The sequence below is a fragment of the Canis aureus genome, unplaced genomic scaffold, assembly GCF_053574225.1.
Source record: "Canis aureus isolate CA01 unplaced genomic scaffold, VMU_Caureus_v.1.0 ptg000165l_RagTag, whole genome shotgun sequence".
In the NCBI taxonomy this organism is placed as follows: Eukaryota; Metazoa; Chordata; class Mammalia; order Carnivora; family Canidae; genus Canis; species Canis aureus.
This window is the reverse complement of record NW_027554462.1, coordinates 126,118-147,110: the sequence shown is the minus strand read 5'-3', so window position 1 is coordinate 147,110 and position 20,993 is coordinate 126,118. Positions and strand designations below refer to the sequence as shown.

The following is a 20,993-nucleotide window of genomic DNA, read 5'->3' as shown; positions in this document are numbered from 1 at the left end:
TTCAACCTTAATTTAAAAAATATTTTCTAGCCCTTAAAGCATAGGTTATTTTCAATTTGCTTTCTTAAAATTTTGTCCATACCATTTTCCCATAGATTCTGGCTAAAACAAAAAAATTGTTAGCCTACAGACTGAGCCCAACTGAAAAATCATCCATCCATCCATCCATCCATCCATCTGTCCATCAATCAATCTAAGATCAGTGGTTCGGAGGTCTTATATGTAAGTCATGGATACTTCCCATTTCTCTGAGGGGTAAGAAGGGGTGAAATGGGTTTTTGATAATTTCTGCCTAATCTTCTTTGACCTCAAAGATAAAAACCACCATTGATTTATTTTGGTTGATTAATTAATTGATTAATTTGGTTAATTCACAACTTTGACTCGCCGGTGGGCTTGAGATTTAAACAGTTACAAGTCCTATAAGGAATGCCTGGGGAACTTGGATCCTCCACTCTGGAACTCCTTAGTATTCAGAAAGACATGTGGAAAACACTGAACTAAACTGAGATGAAAGACACCTCATGTGCAAAAATCCCTATGACTCCACTGATTCATGGAAAAATTAGAGCTAAAACTCTTCAGTGGGATTTATGAAATAAAAATAATCTTTTAGGAAGCCCACTTGAAGGATAATGTAGGTTCAAAGCTTAGGACACAATGAATATAAATATGATGGATACCAATATCTTTCCATATTTTTTTATTTCAACATTTTTTTATTTCAACATTACAGCCAAGTGCCTGTATCTATGTGCTTGAAGATTTTTATGGAACATAGTCAATTAACAGATAAAATCATTTTTCTAGATAGCAATTCAAAAGGCATTGTCATGTCAAAAATATATGCCCAAGGGGAATGATAGACAGGTATCTGCTTGTTTTTACAGATTTTTTTCTTTCTAATATAGGTATCTGTGTATATACAGACACCTAAGATCCTGTGTGGAAACTTCCAAATACATTGACCTGGAAAAAGCCATCCAATAAGCTTAGTTCAATAAAGCACCAGGATTAGTTGAACCAAGGAATGATCCTAGAGCCCAGAGTGTGGTTTCTACTCTCCTATAACGTTTTGAACACTTATCATATGCCAAGCTCTGTTCTAAATATTTTATAAATATAAATATAAAAATTTAATCCTCAAGCAACTACACTAGATGGTCTCTATTAGCTCCATTTTACAAATAAGGAAACTCACAGAAAGTTTAAATAAATTGTCAAATGCAGGAGACAGGGTTTGAACCCAGACAGCCTAACTCATAAGCCCATGTTTGTAACCACTTGACCGTGAAGTAACCTTTTCATCTTTCCTACCCTCAGCCTCATTTCTGTCCCCAGAGCCATCAGCCCAGCTTTCTCATGGGATTTATATTGGGAGTGAGAGGATAAATCTCAAGGCATTATATTAATAAAGCCAGTTGCTAGCTTGGAAATATTTAAAACGTGTTACAACAAAGCTTTATACTTCAATAGATTCTTCTAAGGTCTTACTGTGTTTCTTTACTCTCAATCACTGACCCAATTGGATTATCTCAGCAGAAATTAGAAAGCAATAATCTACTGTAAACTGACTTAAGAAGAAGAGGAGGAGAACTGCAGTTTTTATTTCTAAAAATAGTCATTTATTATAGTTGTATTAACATGATGTCCTTCTTGCTTTCCACTACCTTAATCTTTATGCCAAAAGGTAAGCCCCAGTGAACTGGGGAGTTTTGCAGAATTCTAGGGAGATATCCTCTGTTCTAAGATAGAGGCATTCTCTTACAAATGTTGGGAGCAGGGGTCATAGTCTATTCTGTAACTATTCATCATTTCACGACAATGAGTTAATAGTCATCTTCATCTTTTGACCAAATTAAATTCATTTTTTATTTCATTTCTACATTCCTTAATAACTTATTAAACTCAACACCAAAGAAACAAACAATCCAATCATGAAATGGGCAAAAGACATGAAGAGAAATCTCACAGAGGAAGACATAGACATGGCCAACATGCATATGAGAAAATGCTCTGCATCACTTGCCATCAGGGAAATACAAATCAAAACCACAATGAGATACCACCTCACACCAGTGAGAATGGGGAAAATTAACAAGGCAGGAAACAACAAATGTTGGAGAGGATGCGGAGAAAAGGGAACCCTCATACACTGTTGGTGGGAATGTGAACTGGTGCAGCCACTCTGGAAAACTGTGTGGAGGTTCCTCAAACAGTTAAAAATATACCTGCCCTACGACCCAGCAATTGCACTGTTGGGGATTTACCCCAAAGATACAAATGCAATGAAACGCCGGGACACCTGCACCCCGATGTTTCTAGCAGCAATGGCCACGATAGCCAAACTGTGGAAGGAGCCTCGGCGTCCAACGAAAGATGAATGGATAATGAAGATGTGGTTTATGTATACAATGGAATATTACTCAGCCATTAGAAATGACAAATACCCACCATTTGCTTCAACGTGGATGGAACTGGAGGGTATTATGCTGAGTGAAGTCAGTCAGTCGGAGAAGGACAAACATTATATGTTCTCATTCATTTGGGGAATATAAATAATAGTGAAAGGGAATATAAGGGAAGGGAGAAGAAATGTGTGGGAAATATGAGAAAGGGAGACAGAACGTAAAGACTGCTAACTCTGGGAAACGAACTAGGGGTGGTAGAAGGGGAGGAGGGCGGGGGGTGGGAGTGAATGGGTGACGGGCACTGCGGGTTATTCTGTATGTTAGTAAATTGAACACCAATAAAAAATAAATTAAAAAAAAATAACTAATGATGAGGAATGTGATGTCTAAAGAGGGTGTGAGCTAAGTTCAGTCCCTTTTTCTAAATTCTTCACGGGTTTCTACTAGTACAAATATCTTAATATTTTATCAAATAGATACTCTTCTTTCTTTTTTAAAGATTTCTTTTATTTATTCACGAGAGGCACAGAGAGAGAGAAGGCAAAGACATAGGCAGAGGAAGAAGCAGGCTCCCTCTGGGGAGCCTGGTGAGGGACTTGATCCCAGGACCCCGGGATCATGACCTAAGCCAAACGCAGACACTCAACCACTGAGTCACCCAAGGGCCCCAAGTAGATACTGTTCTTAAAAATAAAGTAATTTTTATTTTAATTTTTAAAGTACTTTAAAGTACTTTAATTTTTAAAGTAATTTTTATTTGAAAAATAACTTATTTAGTATTCTAATGAATACCAAAAATGATAAGGAAGATTCCATTTGACTTCAATTCTTGTGAACACAAGTTTCTAGTGTATGAAAGAAGTGAGAAAAATCCCCAATTTTCACTATTAGTTACATCTTGTACAACAAGAGAAATAGAATTTCTTTGTGAAGAAACAAACATTTAATTCCCCTCATTATTACACACAAGCCAAAATTCACTAATTCTGACTGAAAAATAGGTAGAAATTAATCAACTATTCAATTTCTGTTAAATTCTGTAGTGTCAACCTAAAGATGAGAGAGTCTCCAGCTGAAGCCTGAGGGTGAGCTGAGGTAAAATGGAACCTGGGTCAGCCTACCCCCTTTTTTATGGCTAATTGGAAAAATTAGGCACTAAACTCAGATTATTCACTTGAATAGATTGATTGAGGGTATTGATTCCTCCATGTAAGACCAAGGCATGACAGGGATGAAATATGTTTTTTTATTTCAGGGGCTATTTCTTCTTAGTTTTTTCCTTCTAGAAAAAAAGGTAAATTTTTTCATATTAACAGTGATCAAAAATATACCCAAATATTTACTATGGGAATGATCTCACAGTAGTTTTCTAAAGATTGTGGCAAGCATTAAGTGCTGCTTGCTACTGCTATGGATGAAATTGTGTCTCCCTCCCACTGCTTTCCCACCTTCTTACCATAAAGCCCTCTCTGCCAGTATCATCATGTTTGGAGATAGAGCTTTTGAAGGTAATTAAGTTTAAATGGGATCATCAAGGTCAGGTCCTAATCCAGTAAGATGGATGGTCTTGTAAGAAGTGGGAGAGATCTGTATGTGTGTACATACATGCATTGAGGACATGCCTTGGGGTACACAGTGAGAAGGCAGCCGCGTGCAAGCAGAAAAAGAGCTCTTACCAGAACCTGACCATGATGATATCCCGAACTCGGAATTCTAAAAATCTGTGTTCTCTCTCTATCAAAGACCTTGGGTTAAATATGAAATTAACATGCCTATGATCACTTACATTTTCTAATATTACCAATGTATAATATAAAGTATATAAGATAATCTTTTGGGAACTGAGTCTCTTTCAAAGAACATTAACAAATAAATTGATAAAGATTTTGTCACATAAAAACCCTTGAGTAGACATAAGGACATATCTCAAAAGCAATATGTGAAAGATGAAAAATGTTCAACTTGTTTTGTCATAATGAACCATTCGAAATAAAAATTCAGCCCTTCAATAGATGCAACTCTCTAGTGGAAAAACAACACTATCTTTATATAAAAATCTTTTTAGTAGAACATCAGAGGCTCTGTAAAACCGGCTGAGAGGTAAGCAGCACCCAGGACAATAAATAGTTCTAGTAAGAAAAGGAAAGTCTTCTCCTGTCCCTAATGCTATAATAATTACAAAGATAAAAAAAAAAGAAGAACATATTCCCCTTGTAAATTGAATATGAGTGGTCTGCAAGGTCCTAACAACCAGGAAATGAGTTTGCTATTTGTTAGCATGTCTCTTGGGCTAAGGATGGAAGGGTACAACATGGTATGGAAGGAAGAACATGGCCTTGTGATGAAGGCAGGCCTGGGTTGGAATCCCTTGCATGGTTTCCCTATGTATGACTGGACCATTTCTGAGACTTCCTCTGTTCCCATTTTCATCTCTGCAGCCTGTGGATGATAAAAAATATGGGCCTTGGAGGGCTGTGAGAAATATTTTCTTTATTCATGAGAGATACACAGAGAAAGGCAGAGACATAGGCAGAGGGTGAAGCAGGCTCCCTGTGGGGAACCCGATGTGGGACTCGATCCCAGGACCCAGGGATCACGACCTGAGCCAAAGGCAGATGCTCAATCACTGAGAAACCCAGGTGGGTGAGGCATCTGTGATGTTCCTAGTGTGGTTCCCAGCATGCATCCCACATATTTTGGTCTCCCATACCCACCTTGGTTAAATAAAGAGAATGGTAACTAGCCTGCATTTTTAAAATAATGACTTGGCCTTCTATCAGGAGGAAGAGAGTCTTTCATATGGACCTCATGCCAAGGCCTGGACATTCCTTTTCTCTTTGTCCTCCTTATGACATCACCACCTTCAAGGTTACATCTATGGGCAATTTCCCTAGTCTCAAATATATTTTACTACTATCTTTGACTCTGATTTTTTTGATGGCTGTACTTGCTTCATTTTTCAATTCACTAAGCATTCTGATCTATTTCTTACCAAGCAGATTGGAGTTAGTTGTTCACTCAATGTAAAGGAAGGGTCGATTTCAATAATGAAAGAATCTAGGTGTTCATGGAATGTTGTATGAAATTCAGGAAAAAAGAGAGAATAGAAATGGTAGCATCACATAGTGAATAAAAGCCTGTGCTTTGAAATAAATAGACCTGATTTCAAATGTAGACTCTGTCCATTACTAATATGGTAACCAGGGCAGATCCATTAGACTGCTGAGCATCAAGGTTCTCCAATATAAAAATACTCCCATCTCACAGGGTCATTGTAAGGTTAGACAAAATTAGGTACATAAAGTTTTTTAGCATAATATCTGACATGTAGTAAGCCCCTGATAAATTGTTATTAATGTAACTCAGATGAGTATATCATTTTGCCAAATTATTACTAGCATGTCGTACCTATGACATGGCATAACTGAGATCTAGGGTGAAAGCAGTAAAAAAAAAGAGGGAGTTAGTTTTTTCTCATGACCAAAAAACTTCTTGATATTTTGTTTGTGGGGGTGTTCTTGGTCTTCCACGTTTTGTGAATAATGCAAACAGAGATGGAGTAAGTAAACAGGTGACCTTCCATGACCTGCTCCCAGACATTTATTGAGCAATCATCATGTTCTAGACTGGATATTCAATGCATTTGTGTTCAGGGTTGAGAGGAAAGTACACACAGTCAATTCTTTCTCCTACATTCCATCTATCTGCTCCATCTTTTTTTTTTAAAGATTTATTTATTTATTCATGAGAAACACAGAGAGGAGAGAGAGAAAAACAGAGACACAGGCAGAGGGAGAAGCAGGCTCCCTGCAGAGAGCCTGATGTGGGACTCAATCCTGGGTCTCCAGGATCATGCCCTGAGCTAAAGGCGAAGCTAAACCCCTGAGCCACCCGGGCTACCCTGCTCCATCTTTCCTTTTTACTAAACTGCTAAGATAGAGCCCTGATACCATCCATCAGGACTATTGCCTCCCCTAACTACTCTCCCTGCTTCCACTCTTGCTTACCCATCCATCTATTATCTAGCAACAGTCAGAAAAATTTGCTAGAAATATAAATCAGATTTGGTTAGTCCCCTAATTACAAATCCTTTGGCAAAATATCTCCACTTTCTTACCATGGCCTGTGAAGACCCTGTGTGACTAGACCCCTGAGCATAGTATCATATCTGATAGCATGGCCTATGCTCTGGGCTCTAGTCAAATCAGGCTTCCCTGAGCCCCTCTCTCTGAGGGGTCAGATTGTACCCATGTAGACCTGCAAGTCTCTCAGCCTCGATGGCTCAGGCACAATGTGGCTGCTTCTCCTCTCATAGATTTGATTTTAATGCTCCACCTCAGAGAGGCCCTCCTAGACTATTCCTAACATGTTCCCACCCTCTCTGCACAGCCCCCTATCCACCTTCTATCAGCAGCACTAATCATTATCATTCCCCCTCTTATTTTATCATTTGTTAGTCCCAGGCAGGAGAGACATTGGTCTGTCACATTGTCAGTTGTATTTGCTGCAGGGACATGACACAAAACAAGACCTCCAGAAGTACTCATGGAATGAAGGACTCAAGCATTGGCAAACACAAAAGGGAAAAAATGTTATGTTTTCGTATAGTAAGGGTTAATGGGAATGCATTTTTTTTGAGATTCACAAGAGCACAAAACATGGTACACCTACTTGGTATTAGACATCAGTAATAAATCGCTGTACAAGAAAAGCTGCCACTTCTGCCTCCTCCAGCCTTTCTTGAGCTCAACGGGGCCATGGATGAGCAAGGTACGAGTGGCACCCTCAGATGATGTAGTGCTTTCGCTGTGGGTGTCCACCTCCACAGATGAGGTCTTCCTGCAACACATCAAACACAGAGCAGTTAGTTACTGGTCAAATACACAATATAGTTTAATGCCAAGTTTCAAGGTTCACACAACACTAAAATGTAGTCTCAACCCCCAAAGCAGAGCTCCAGAGCTCAGAATCAGGGATCCTTGAGTTACAGAAAGCTATAGAAAGAGGTGAGGTCACTTGGGAAACTGATGCAGAGGGAGGACAGTTTCAAGGACAAAGCCCTTGGGCATGCCAACACTTAGAGGTGTGGTGGAGAAAGCTGCAGAGCTAATTGTGAGCCATTAGGTAGGCGAGAGCCAAGAAGCCAAAGGTAGAGCAGATTACAAGAAGGAGAATGAACAACAACAACAAACAGGACAACTTGTGGCCTAATATAAAATAAAACAACGTGTGAAGAATTAATTACAAATTGCTTTTATGTTAAGATAAAATGAAGATAACTGAAGATCCCGGAAGTTGACCCCCATCTTATCTAATTCAATATTCAAAATTGGGGTAAAAATTCTCAAAGATCAACAAAAATATTGGAAACCTCAGAAAGTTTCTGAACACAAGAGTTTAGCTATTACTTGGCTGAGCTCTGACAGGACTTCCTGGTCAAAATAGGTAATAAAACAACTCAATTGAGCAGAGTGTAAAAATTCTTTCATAACTAGGACAGGTATTTTCATAGACCCACTGAAAACTGTCTCACAGAGAGAGAGAGTTGGCTCTCTCATGGAGCCAAGAAAGTGTCTCCGCCTCCCCCAAGGATGTATAAAGCCTGCTCCCTTCTGCTCAGCAGCACTGAATCTTATGAACAGGAGCAGCTTTTCAGGAAGCTGGTGCTGGAGTTACTAATTAGTTTCTATGTATTAGAGGAAACAAAAGAAAAGAACAGTTCCTGTTATTGCCGGTCTGTTTGGATGGTCAGAAATAGTGGATCAGAAGACTACCTCATGCGCTGAAGCCTTGAATGTCCACCTGTAAGCTCAGCGTGCTTTCTGATTGACGGGAACATCCTTTTCTCTTCAATTCGCGGGACGGGAAATCGAGTGAGTCTACAGCACTTGGCAGAGTACTGTCAAATGCTTGAAGCCTGAAGATTCCGCAGCGGTCCGCGGTCACTGCCATTATGATGTCACATATTCAAAGCTCATGTTGTAACTGCCAAACTGACATACTGGTTTCCTTATCTTGGCCTCCAAGTTTTGACTTTTTAAAAGTAATCATTTTATTTTGAGATAACTGTAGATTCATTTGCAGCTGTAATAAATAACACAGAGAGATGACATCAGTTTTTTTACAGATGGAGTCTTCCAGAGACACTTCCATCACCACAAGGGTCCTTCCTATTCCCCGATTACAACCACACAAATTTCTTTCCCCCTCCACCACCTCTTTAATCCCTGGCAATCACAAATCTGTTCACCATGTGTATAATGTTGCCATTTCAAGAATGTTATACAGATGGGATCACATAGTTTATGAAATTTGGGGATTTCCTTTTTCCCATTTGATGTAACTGGAGATTCATCTAGATGGCTGCAAGTATTCACAGTTCATTTCCTGGTGTCCCTTAGTAGTACATCATGATATGGATGTATCACAGTTTGCTTAACTACCTGTTGAAGGAGTTCGAAGTGTCTGCAGGTTTTGGCTGTCACTAATAAAGCTGCTATAAACATCTGTGTACAGGTTTTTGTGTCAGCGTGAAGTCTTCACTTCTCTGGGCTAAATGCCCAGGATGGGAAGAGCCAGGTCATATGCTAGGTATGTTTTTTTGTTTTTGTTTTTGTTTTTTGTTTTTTTTATAGTTTTATTTTTTATTTCTTAGGAACTGTCCAACTGTTTTCCAGAATGGCTGTGCCATTTCACATTCTCCCCAGTACTGTGTGAGTCATTCAGTTTCCCCTCATCCACATGAACATTTGGTGTTGTCATTTTTTATTTTAGCTATTCTGATAGCTGTGTAGTGTGATATCTCACTGTGGATTTCACTTGCATTTCCCTAATGGTTAGTGATACTAACATTGATTTGCCACCTGGACATCTCCTTCAGTGTCAAAGCACCTACAGGAGCCTGTTAAAAACATGTTACATGAAGACAGTGTTCCCTTTCCACTAGGAAACTGATGGTTTTACAGATGAGGAGGCTCCTGCGCATACAGGTTGGACTCTGAATCCAAGCAGCCGTGACATAATATGAAGGATTCAAATCCAACTGACTCAGGAGGTCACACAGCCTCCTGCGAGGGCCCCCCATCCCCACTCTTCCCACCATGGACAGTGTCTTTCTTTGACAACTGTGGAGGACAGAAATTTGATCCTACAGACAAAGTTTGTGGTTTCCCTTACAGGCTCCTGTAACAGGCATGTGAAAACCTATCTTTTATGCCCTACTAGACTCTATGGACCTCAAGGAAGGAGTCTATGTCTGACTTATCATTAAATTCTCACAAACATTGGCACATCGGAGGAATCAAAAAATTCTGTATTGAACAAGTGAATGAAATAGTTTTCTGGCAGGGATGGACAGGGAAAAAGGCATGACATAAAATAGTCTTTCTCTTATTTACTTTATTCATTCAACGGATAGTGTTTGAACCTGTACTAGGAGAAAGGCACTTGATAGGTCTGGGCAACAGGGAGCCAGGCCCAACTCTCACAAAACCAGGATTTAAGTGAGGAGGGGGGAAGACATATTAAACAGAGAATGTCATCAATAACTGCCTAACACAGCCTCTGGAAAGTACTGCAGAGGAAAATTAAAGATTGAGGTGAGAAATTTAGGGAGGGGCTTGACACCTGATTTCAATTATGGAGAGGAAGGCTTCTTTGACAAGCTCATTTGAAATGACCTTTAAAGAATAACTTGGGATTACTTAGAAGAGAGAAAGAGGAAGGAAGGGAGGGAAGATACATTTGTCAGTTGAAGGGACAGAATGTGACTAACTGATGTTTCAGAAACATGGAAGACTTTGCTGGATTGGAGACACAGGCAGAAGGTACAGGAGAGTGAAATTGGCCTGTAAATTAGGTAGAGGTGAGAGCACAAGTCCTGGTAGTCCTTTTAGACTTTATTAAGGCTTCTCATCTTAAAACCAAACTAACACAGAAGTGGCATGTAGATAGTGGCCTCCAGGCTTCTCACCACTTTCATTCATTTTTTAAAAAATATTTTATGTATTTGAGAGAGAGAGAGATAAAGAGACAGTGCATGTGCACAAGAGGTGGGGGCAGAGAGAGAGAGAGAGAGAGAAAGAAGCACAAATGGTGCTGAGTGTGGATTCTGACCTGTGGCTCTGTCTCATGATCCTGAGATCATAACCCTGAGCTGAAATCAAGAGTCAGAAACTTAACCAAGTAAGCCACCAGGCACCCCTTTCTCACCATTTTTAAAGGACAAGTGCTAGTCTGGCCATGCTTGACTATATTTAGAACCATGGAGGCTCATTGGGCAACACTTTCTGGCCTCCCATCAAGTACCTGTCAAAATCTATTTCAGGTAAAAAATAATCTATTTCAGGTAAAAAATATAGGCAGACTTATCTCTGCACCTTCCCCAATTCTCAGATTATGTCCCATTCTCTGCATCTCCCTTCAGAGAGGTTAGAGATTTAGAGGCCGGGAAAACTCTCCTTTTAGAATCTCGTCCTATTGATCAATTCTGATATGCATCAGACTCACTTGGGAGGCTTTTCAGGCACTCATTCTGAAACTGCCTCCCCCAGAGGTTCTGATTCATCAGATCTGGAAAAAGCTCTTTGAGTGATTCTTACATGTAACCAGGATTGTGAGTCACTGGTTTTAAGGAATTAATTGAGAAAGATACAGTGTTTGATAGTATCTTCTCCTTGTAGTAAAGCAAAGGAAAGAAAAGTTTGTCTGAGAAAGATAAAGGGAGCTTCTTTTACCAGGTCACAGTTACCTTTGCAGTAATAGCTAAAGCTTAATTTCTTCCATAATACCATTGTGATTTATTTTAATTTGATGAATGAGCTCTAAATAGAATAATAATGATGGGGTCTTTTTTCTTTTTTAAAGACTTTATTTATGTATTTATTCATGAGAGACACAGAATGAGAGAGAGAGAGAGAGAGAGAGAGAGGGGCAGAGGGAGAAGCAGGCTCCATACAGGGAGCCCGACGTGGGACTCGATCCCGGTTCTCCAGGATCATGCCCTGGGCTGAAGGCAGCGCTAAACCGCTGAGCCACCCGGGCTGCCCGGGTCTGTTTTCATCTATTTCACCAAACACCTATGTTTTCACCCTAAATATCAAATAAAAGAGATACTCTAAGGTGATCTTTATGCCAGTAATACCGTATTATTGATCTATTGTCCATTTTTGTCAATACCATACTGTTTTTTTTTTTTAATACCATACTGTTTTGATTATTACAGCTTTGCAATATATCTTGAAATCTGGGACTGTGATACCTCCAGTTTTTTTTTCAAGATTGCTTTGGCTATTTGGGGTCTTTGTGGTTCCATACATGCTTATGAATTACTTGTTTTAGTTCTGTGAAAATACTATTAGCACTTTGATAGGGATTCCATCAAATCTGTAGATTATTTTGAGTATGGAACATTTTATTAATACTTGTTCTCTCATCAATAAGCATGGAATATTTTTCCATTTGTGTTGTCTTCAATTTTTTTCACCAATGATTTATAGTTTTTCAGTATATATATATATATATATATATATATATATATATATAGTCTTTCACTTCCTTCTTTAAGCTTATTTCTAGGTATCTTATTATTTTTGGTACAATTGTTAATGGGACTGTTTCTTAATTTATTTTTTTCTCTTCATTATTAGTGTATAGAAATGCAGTGGATTTCTGTATATTGGTTTGTATCCTGTGACTTTCCTGAACTCATTTATCAGTTCTAGTCCATTTTTGGTAGAATCCTGAGGGTTTTCTACATATAGTATCATGGCACCCGCAAATAGTGAAAGTTTTACCTCTTCCTTACCCATTTGGATGCCATTTATTGCTTTTTCTTGTATGATTGCTGGGGCTAGGACTTCCAGTACTATGCTGAATAAAAGTAGTGAGAGTGGAAATCCTTGTTTTGTTCTTGATCTTGGGGAGAAGCTCTCACTTTTTCACCATTGAGTATGACATTAGCTGTAGTTTTTCACATAAGGTCTTCATTCTGTTGAGGTATGTTCCTTCTAAACCTACTTTGTTGAGTTTGTATCATGAATGGATGTTGTACTTTTAAATGCTTTTCTGCACCTATTAAGATAATCATGGTTTTTTACCCTTCTCTTGTTGATGATATGTATGATGTTAATGGATTTGTGAATATTGAATCACATTTGCATACTAAGAATAAATCCCACTTGATCATGGTAAATGACTTTTTTAATGTATTGGTGGATTTGGTTGGCTAATACTTTGTTGAGGATTTTTGCATGTATGTTAATCAGAGATATTGGCCTGTAGTTCTCTCTCTATCTTTCTCTCTCTCTGTAGTGTCTTTATCTGGTTTTGGTATCAGGGTAATGCTGACTTCATAGAATACATAGAAGCTTTCATTCTTTGTTTTTTGAAGTAGTTTGAGAAAAGTAGGTGTTAACTCTTCTTTATATGTTTGGTAAAAAATTTTTTTAAGGATTTTATTTATTTATCCATGACAGAGAAAGACAGAGGCAGAGACACAGGCAGAAGGAGAAGCAGGCCCCATGGAAGGAGCCCAATGTGGGACTCGATCTCAGGACTCTGGGATCAGGACCTGAAGGCAGATGATCAACTGCTGAATCACCCAGGTGTCCCTTAATCTTTGGTAAAATTTACCTGTGAAGCCATCTGTTTTTTGGTAGTTTTTTGATTACTGATTTGATTTCATTGCTGTTTGTTTTTTGGTAGTTTTTTGATTACTGATTTGATTTCATTGCTGATAATCAGTCTTTTCAAATTTTCTATTTTTTCCCAACTCATCTTTGAGAGGTTATATGTTTCTAAGAATTTACCCATTTCTTCTAGGTTGTCCAATTAGTTTGCATATAATTTTTTCATAATATTCTCTTAAAATCCTTTATATTTTTGTGGTGTTGTTATTTCTCCTCTTTCATTTCTTTTTAAAATAAATTTATTTTTATTGGTGTTCAATTTGCCAACATACAGAATAACACCCAGTGCTCATCCTGTCAAGTTCCCCCCTCAGTGCCCACCACCCAGTCACCCCCACCCACTACCCACCCCCCATTCCACCATCCCTATTCATTTCCCAGAGTTAGGAGTCTTCATGTTCTGTCTCCCTTTCTGAGATTTCCTACCCATTTCTTCTCCCTTCCCTTCTATTCCCTTTCACTATTATTTATATTCCCCAAATGAATGAGACCATATAATGTTTGTCCTTCTCCGCTTGACTTACTTCACTCAGCATAATACCCTCCAGTTCCATCCATGTCGAAGCAAATGGTGGGTATCTGTCATTTCTAATGGCTGAGTAATATTCCATTGTATACATAAACCACACCTTCTTTATCCATTCATCTTTCAATGGACACCGAGGCTCCTTCCACAGTTTGGCTATTGTGGACATTGCTGCTAGAAACATCGGGGTGCAGGTGTCCTGGTGTTTCATTGCATCTGCATCTCTGAGGTAAATCCCCAGCAGTGCAATTGCTGGGTCGTAGGGCAGGTCTATTTTTAACTCTTTGAGGAACCTCTGCACAGTGTTCCAGAGTGGCTACACCATTTCACATTCCCACCAACAGTGTAAGAGGGTTCCCCTTTCTCTGCATCCTCTCCAACATGTGTGGTTTCCTGCCTTGTTAATTTTCCCCATTCTCACTGGTGTAAGGTGGGATCTCATTGTGGTTTTGATTTGTATTTCCCTGATGTCGAGTGATGCAGAGCATTTTCTCATGTGCTTGTTGGCCATGTCTATGTTTCCTCTGTGAGAATTCTTGGGTTGTACTACAAAGCTGTGGTCATCAAGACAGTGTGGTCCTGGCACAAAAACAGACACATTGATCAATGGAACAGAATAGAGAATCCAGAATTGTAACCTCAACTTTGTGGCCAACTAATATTCGATAAAGGAGGAAAGACTATCCACTGGAAGAAAGACAGTCTCTTCAATTAATGGTGCTGGGAAAATTGGACATCCACATGCAGAAGAATGAAACTAGACCACTCTCTTGCACCATATACAAAGATAAACTCAAAATGAATGAAAGATCTAAATGTGAGGCAAGATTCCATCAAAATCCTAGAGGAGAACACAGGAAACACCCTTTTTGAACTTGGCCACACTAACTTCTTGCAAGATACATCCACAAAGGTAAAAGAAACAAAAGCAAAAATGAACTGTTGGGACTTCATCAAGATAAGAAGCTTTTGCACAGCAAAGGATACAGTCAACAAAACTACAAGACAACTTACAGAATGGGAGAAGATATTTGCAAATGACATATCAGATATCAGATATCTAGTGTCCAAGATCTATAAAGAATGTATTAAACTCAACACCAAAGAAACAAAGAATCCAATAATGAAATGGGCAAAAGACATGTACAGAAATCCTTTTCATTTATAATCTTGAGTCCTCTCTCTCGCCCTCTCTGTCTTATTTTTAAGGATTTTATTTATCCATGACAGAGACAGAGGCAGAGACACAGGCAGAAGGAGAAGCAGGCTCCATGCAAGGAGCCCAATGTGGAACTCAATCCTGGGTCTCTGGGATCATGCCCTGAGCTGAAGGCAGATGCTCAATCACTGAGCCACCCAGGGGTCCCCTCTCTCTCTGTGTTTTTATGAGTCTGGCTAAAGGTTCATCAATTTTGTTGATCTTTTTAAAGATCCAGCTCCTGGTTTCATTCATCTGATTTATTGTTCCTTGGTGTGTTTTTTTTTTTTTGTTCTATTTCATTTATTTCTGCTCTAATCTTTATTATTTTATTTCTTCTGCTGGTTTGAGGTTTTATTTGTTCTTCTTTTTCCAGCTTCTTTAGTGTAAGGTTAGGTTGTTTGATATTTTTCTTGCTTCTTGAGGTAGGGCTGGATTGCTCTAAGGTTCCCTCTTAGAACAGATTTTGCTGGATTCCAAAGTTTTTGGACCATTGTGTTTTCATTTTCATTGGTCTCCAATTATTTTTAAACTTCTTCTTTGATTTCTTCGCTTAAAATTTTAAATCTTTGATTACATGTGTACATCAGAAAACATTATGTAATGGCAAGAGCATGAGGTCGGGAATCAAATTATGTAGTTTTAATCCTTCCTCATAATTTACTACCTACATGACACTGGGTAAACTAGTTACACTTCTGAAGCCTCACTGTTGTCATTTATAAAATCAGGATGGTGATAAAAGCACCTGCTTCATAGGGCTGTTATGAGAATTAAATGAGATCATACCGCAGAAATCTTAGTATGATATCTAACAGAGTAATCCTTCAAATGATTTAGTTATGCTTATAGGAGACAATGAGACTTTTTATTCAGAAATAGTAACAATATCATGGGTATTCTCCATGACCAAAGATAGGGGGAGATTGTAGTAATGCCAATTGAGTAACTACAAATTGCCAAGTTCTTTGCCAGGCAGTTTATGGACATCATCTCATTTCCTTGCAGCAGGTTTGTGAGGTAAGAATCATTATTTCCACTTTATAGTTGGAGAAACTGAAGTTTAGTAAAGTTAAGGCACTGAAAACCACATACCTAATAATTCATAGCGTCAAGTTTGTCTAATTTCAAAGTCCTATAATTTTTCCTTGCCTAAAGAATGTGTCCGTTCTGGAAGAGGAAAGAAAATGTATTTTAAGCCACATCCCATTTAGGTTGGCTCCCAAATTATTTAACTGACACATAAGTGAGTTTTTCATCAACTGTCAGTGTTTATGTATGGTGCCCATGTCCCACTCTGTCTCTTCTCTCAGGAATGGCTGGTTGTGGAACCCAGAGCCACTGCTGGTACCATGAACTGACTGTCAGACAGGAAATTTGCAAAGCTCTCAATGTGGATAGGAGACTCCTGGGACTTTACAGAACGAGATCTTAGGTTTTAGGCAGGCTGGGAGTAAGAGTCAGGACTGTGAAAGTCTAATGATTCCCCTCCTAATGTCCAGTGGTTCACATCTCTTTGATAGATACCAGGCTATGAATTTGTGACTAAACATTTCCACTGCCTTCTAAGCTTGATACCCATCCTGGATCAGTATTATGGATAATTTCTATCCTGATTCTGGCACTCTGGATTTTCTACTACCACTAATTGATCTCTATAAAGAGGGAAAAAAGGTTTGCCCAGGCCTTGGCAGTTGAGTATTCACTCTACTACCCTTTGCTGCCCTCTACTGACCATATCTGGAAATTACATTTAACCTTCCAGGTCCTTGTCCCAAAGCAGATAGATACTGCAGTGAGTGAAACCAGGCACACAAAATTTGAGATGCACCAAAAAACTAAGTAAATAAGATATGATATTTTAATTTAATATTTTTAGAAGTCAATTTTCAAAAAAAATAAAAGTCAATTTTCAAAAGATACATGATGAACAAAATACCGAAATGTACCCTAAAACAGTACTACTAGCTTATATGTACAAAGACCCTGCCATCCATCTTTTCATTCAAGAAAGAGGTCTAATACCACAGTGGAAAATCATGCTACCAGTGCTGATGAACCTTTTTCATCACTCGCATATTTGGGAACAAGACCCAGAAAATTTAGAATAAACCAAAAAAAAAAAAAAAAAAAAGGTGCAAGTGGAAGAGATATTATAACAGTAGACTCCTGAGGAAAACAAGAGAATGGAAAAAAAATTAAGAAAACAAAACCAACTAACATCTTTAGAGTCAAGAAGCCAAAAAAGAGGTGGCTATGAAATAAGAACAAAGGCAGATAAATATTTCTTGTATATTAAAGGTATCATCGGGGGATCCCTGGGTGGCGCAGCGGTTTGGCGCCTGCCTTTGGCCCGGGGCGCGATCCTGGAGACCCGGGATCGAGTCCCACGTCGGGCTCCCGGTGCATGGAGCCTGCTTCTCCCTCTGCCTGTGTCTCTGCCCCTCTCTCTCTCTCTCTCTCTCTGTGACTATCATAAATAAATAAAAAAAATTAAAAAAATAAAATAAAATAAAGGTATCATCGACCAAATTGAATTTAATAGAAAGTCTTGAAGATTGAGTTCAAGGAATCCCATTTGACCTTGACACTTGGAACATTCATCTTTCAGTTTTCCTGACCTAAGGTTACCCTTTTTTTTCTCAATAACTATAGCTATTTAGTCCTTCAGTAAGGAGTAATTTAATCATTGGAATAACGGAAATGCTATTTTAATTTGTAGAATCAACATACAAACAAAGCTTGGAAGACAACAACTGTAAAAGAGAATCTGACTAATAGTAACACTGATAATATGAAACAATGGAAGTCTGAATATTAAAGCAGCAGAGAGATATGGAAGATAATGTCACAGATTTTTCTCACCTATTTATTTATATAGCAAGAAATTAATTATATACTGTCTAAAATTGATGTAACAAAATAGAGTTTAAGTATACTCTTTAAAATGATAATCACCAGAAATATCAAAGCAATGTAACTGGAAAAACATAGACATGGATGGATCAAAGAAATAAGTTTCTCATCTTCCAATAAATGCTATCTAAAGTTGATAAACAAGATAAAAGAAGAAATCAAGTATTAACATATATTTCAGAGGTATTGTGGTAACCACCAGGAAAACAGAAAATACTTAAAAACAGGGAGCTGGAAATGAGTCGGGGAACAAGTTCAGGCTGAGAATTTACTTTTCACTTGGTATCATTCTCTACTGCTTGATTTTTAAAATGTGTGTATGTATTAATTTTAAGTTGAAAAGTTAGAAGAAACAAAACCAACTCGACTTTTTGCAGCTGCAGCTCTTGGCACCACTTCCTTCCCATCTGCAATCTCTCTCCTTACACCAGTAGTCCGATCCTATGGAGGCAGGAAGGAATAAGAGAGACTAGAAAAGTTTCTGTCCTGGGGATCCCTGGGTGGCGCAGCGGTTTAGCGCCTGCCTTTTGCCTGGGGCGCGATCCTGGAGAATTGGGATCAAGTCCCATGTCAGGCTCCCGGTGCATGGAGCCTGCCTCTCCCTCTGCCTGTGTCTCTGCCTCTCTCTCTCTCTCTGTGTGACTATCATAAATAAATAAAAAATTTTAAAAAAAGCTTTTAAAAAAGTTTCTGTCCTGAATTTAAGTTTTTTGGAATCTTTTTGGCTTGTGCTTGGGTTCTATCTTTTCAATGGTGCAACTCTTTGGAATACTAACTTTTGACTATTTTAATCTGTGATATCTAGAATCTCCTTAAAGTTTTGCTAAACTTTGTTATCCTTCTTTTACTTCTTGACAAAAGACTAATCCTGAGTCATTGCCTCTTACTGTGATCACAGTATTTTATTTTCTTAGAATCTTGATTCTGGCCAACTACTGCTTTGCCTGGCCCAACTCAACCTGCCTAGGTAGGAATGAAACGTCTATGGAAGAGAGATGACAATTACCATTTTCAGAATAAGTAAAACATCATATACTAGTAAGTTAAACATAGTACTAAGGGAGTACGGTGATGTTCATTATCCCATTCCTCATGCATTTACAGAGGAGAGTGTACTTCCCTGTTCTAGAGAGAACAGACTTGGAAGAATTTGGGAGTAGAAGTTTTCTCTAGACTTGTGGTCTCACAATCTTGTACCAAAGTAGCCAAAACATGAGACACAAGACACAAGGAAATGAAGAAACCAGAATACCTATCTACATTTTTGAAGAAGGCAATAATGTCTCAAATGTCACTCTCTGAGAGAAAGTAGGTAATATATATGGGAGACCCGGGACACATGACCAAAACAAAACAATAACAACAGCAAAAGCAAAGGAATACCTATATTAAATATGTGGAAGCACAACTATTGATGGGCACTTTCTGCTCAGTCATACAGATTCACAGGCCGTGGATTCAGTGCTGGTGCAGCTGGCTGGCTTGCCACCGGACTGAGACCAGGTCCTTGCTGTCTCCAGCATAGGTGCTACTAAGTTATCTGCTGTGCTCCGATAGCAGTGTCAGGTGACATTACATAGTCACTTAAGTGGGGTACCACAGTTTTGTTTGTGACAACTTCTATAGTGGACAGTTTCTTTTGTGACTGCTGACCCCTTGGAGACTAGAACTAATTAGAGATTTGAAGCAACTTTGAAGAGGCTGAAGAAGCTATACTCATTCCTGTGAAATCCCAGGACACAGCTGCAGCTATAGGAACCTTGGCTCTGAGTAAAAGCCTCTGGCTGACACTGAGCCAATTGTATAAAATGGAGAGTGAGAGCATTTGGACTTTAAATAAAAGCTCTATGAGCTTTTATTTGCAAGGGGATTTAGTTTGTGGGGAAGTTGAGTAACAAAAATGAGTTTCATATTGTTCAAATTTGGGACATTTTAATATTGATATAGTTCTCTGTATTCATTTCATAAAGTCTGGTGAGCTATTTTGGACATGACTGGGCATAATTAGAGATAAGAAATAGAATTAGAGAGTGAACTTTCAGCTTAGTACTATCTGACTCATGGTGCTAGTCTTGTATGGGCAAAAAACAAAATGCCCTTCAAGAAGTCCCAGAAGGACTCTGTGTAGGGAGAAGCAGACTTGGGGACTGTGTGAGCACAGCAGCACTTTGAGCATGCACCACTCGGCTGAGAGGGACAGCTGCCTGGTCCCCTTCTGATGCCTGAGTACAAAGGGTTATGACATTGTTTTTCAGCCTTCCATCATGTGTACACCGCCTTCATGACTTCTCTACAAATACATGTTTTTAAGTATTCAGCATGGACTTTACAATCTTTGCTCAGGGTAATATGTGTTAAAACATGTTAGGAAAAAAAACAGGTATCTTTCTGACTACAGATGAAAATACATACATAATTACTAAAACTGAAAAAAAAAATATGCCTGTGAGTATGCTACTTAAAACAACTCACATGATGCCAGTGGAACCCACAATGTAATATATTTAAAAAATTAAAAAGCTGGCAAACATTCAGAGGGATACATGTTATTCCCCTCTTCAGGATTCTACTCCAATCCTGATGACAGAACATGGTGTTGGAGAAGAGATTTGGGGTCGCTCTCTTCACTTTCTCACACCATCCCAAACAATGTAGAACAGACCTTTTAAAAGACCTATAGAAGCTGTGTAGAGCTTTTGTACTTAAAGAGTTTCTTGGTCCCCTATTGGAGTGGGCTTGAGTGAGGACAACTGCAGTTGTCTGGCCATCCCATGGCTTGTTTATGGAGATGCAGTAGCAAACCCTGTTTTTGCATGAGGTCTAAGCCTCTACCCAGCTTTACTAGGGAACCCTATCATTTGGATGATAACATACATTTAAATTGCCTTCTGTCTCCCCTTTCTCAAACCGGTTCCAACCTGTAAAGAAGCGCAAATTCCAACACAGCTTGTAGTTACAAAAACAAGTGAAAGAATGAGAGAAGAAAACATTGATGGAAGAAAATGCATGATGCTATTATACAGCAAAAATACTATGTATATGTAAACATTTAATGCAACTCAATACTCAAATAGTGTTGAATTCTCCTTCCCCAACTTGCAGGTAGAGTCATGTAGTATTCCAGTCTTTCTGGCTGAGTCCCTGCAGCTGGAGCAGGGCACCTTCCGCTGTTGCTTAGTTTCTGAAAACCAATGAGAAAGAATATTGGTTTAGGGTCAGGCCTGGGGTTAGATCCTGGATGTCTGAAGTTCAGC

The 20,993-nt window shown here is 38.8% G+C and overlaps 1 protein-coding gene across 3 annotated transcripts in view; it reads right to left on the bottom strand.

The window, feature by feature from the left end:
- Positions 1 to 20,993, bottom strand: part of LOC144309692 (uncharacterized) — a 60,290-nt gene that overhangs the window by 37,639 nt on the left and 1,658 nt on the right. The window contains exons 2-4 of one of the 3 annotated variants that reach the window (XM_077890794.1): positions 20,806 to 20,920; positions 18,108 to 18,180; positions 7,083 to 7,250 (exon numbers count right to left, since the gene is read on the bottom strand). In XM_077890794.1, coding sequence (XP_077746920.1) covers positions 7,083 to 7,250; positions 18,108 to 18,180; positions 20,806 to 20,851 — 287 coding nt within the window. In that variant the 5' untranslated portion in view covers positions 20,852 to 20,920. Of the gene's footprint in view, positions 1 to 7,082; positions 7,251 to 8,185; positions 8,496 to 15,918; positions 15,936 to 18,107; positions 20,663 to 20,805; positions 20,921 to 20,993 lie in introns of those variants that run through there. The other 2 variants (XM_077890795.1, XM_077890796.1) reach the window with 2 other exon arrangements.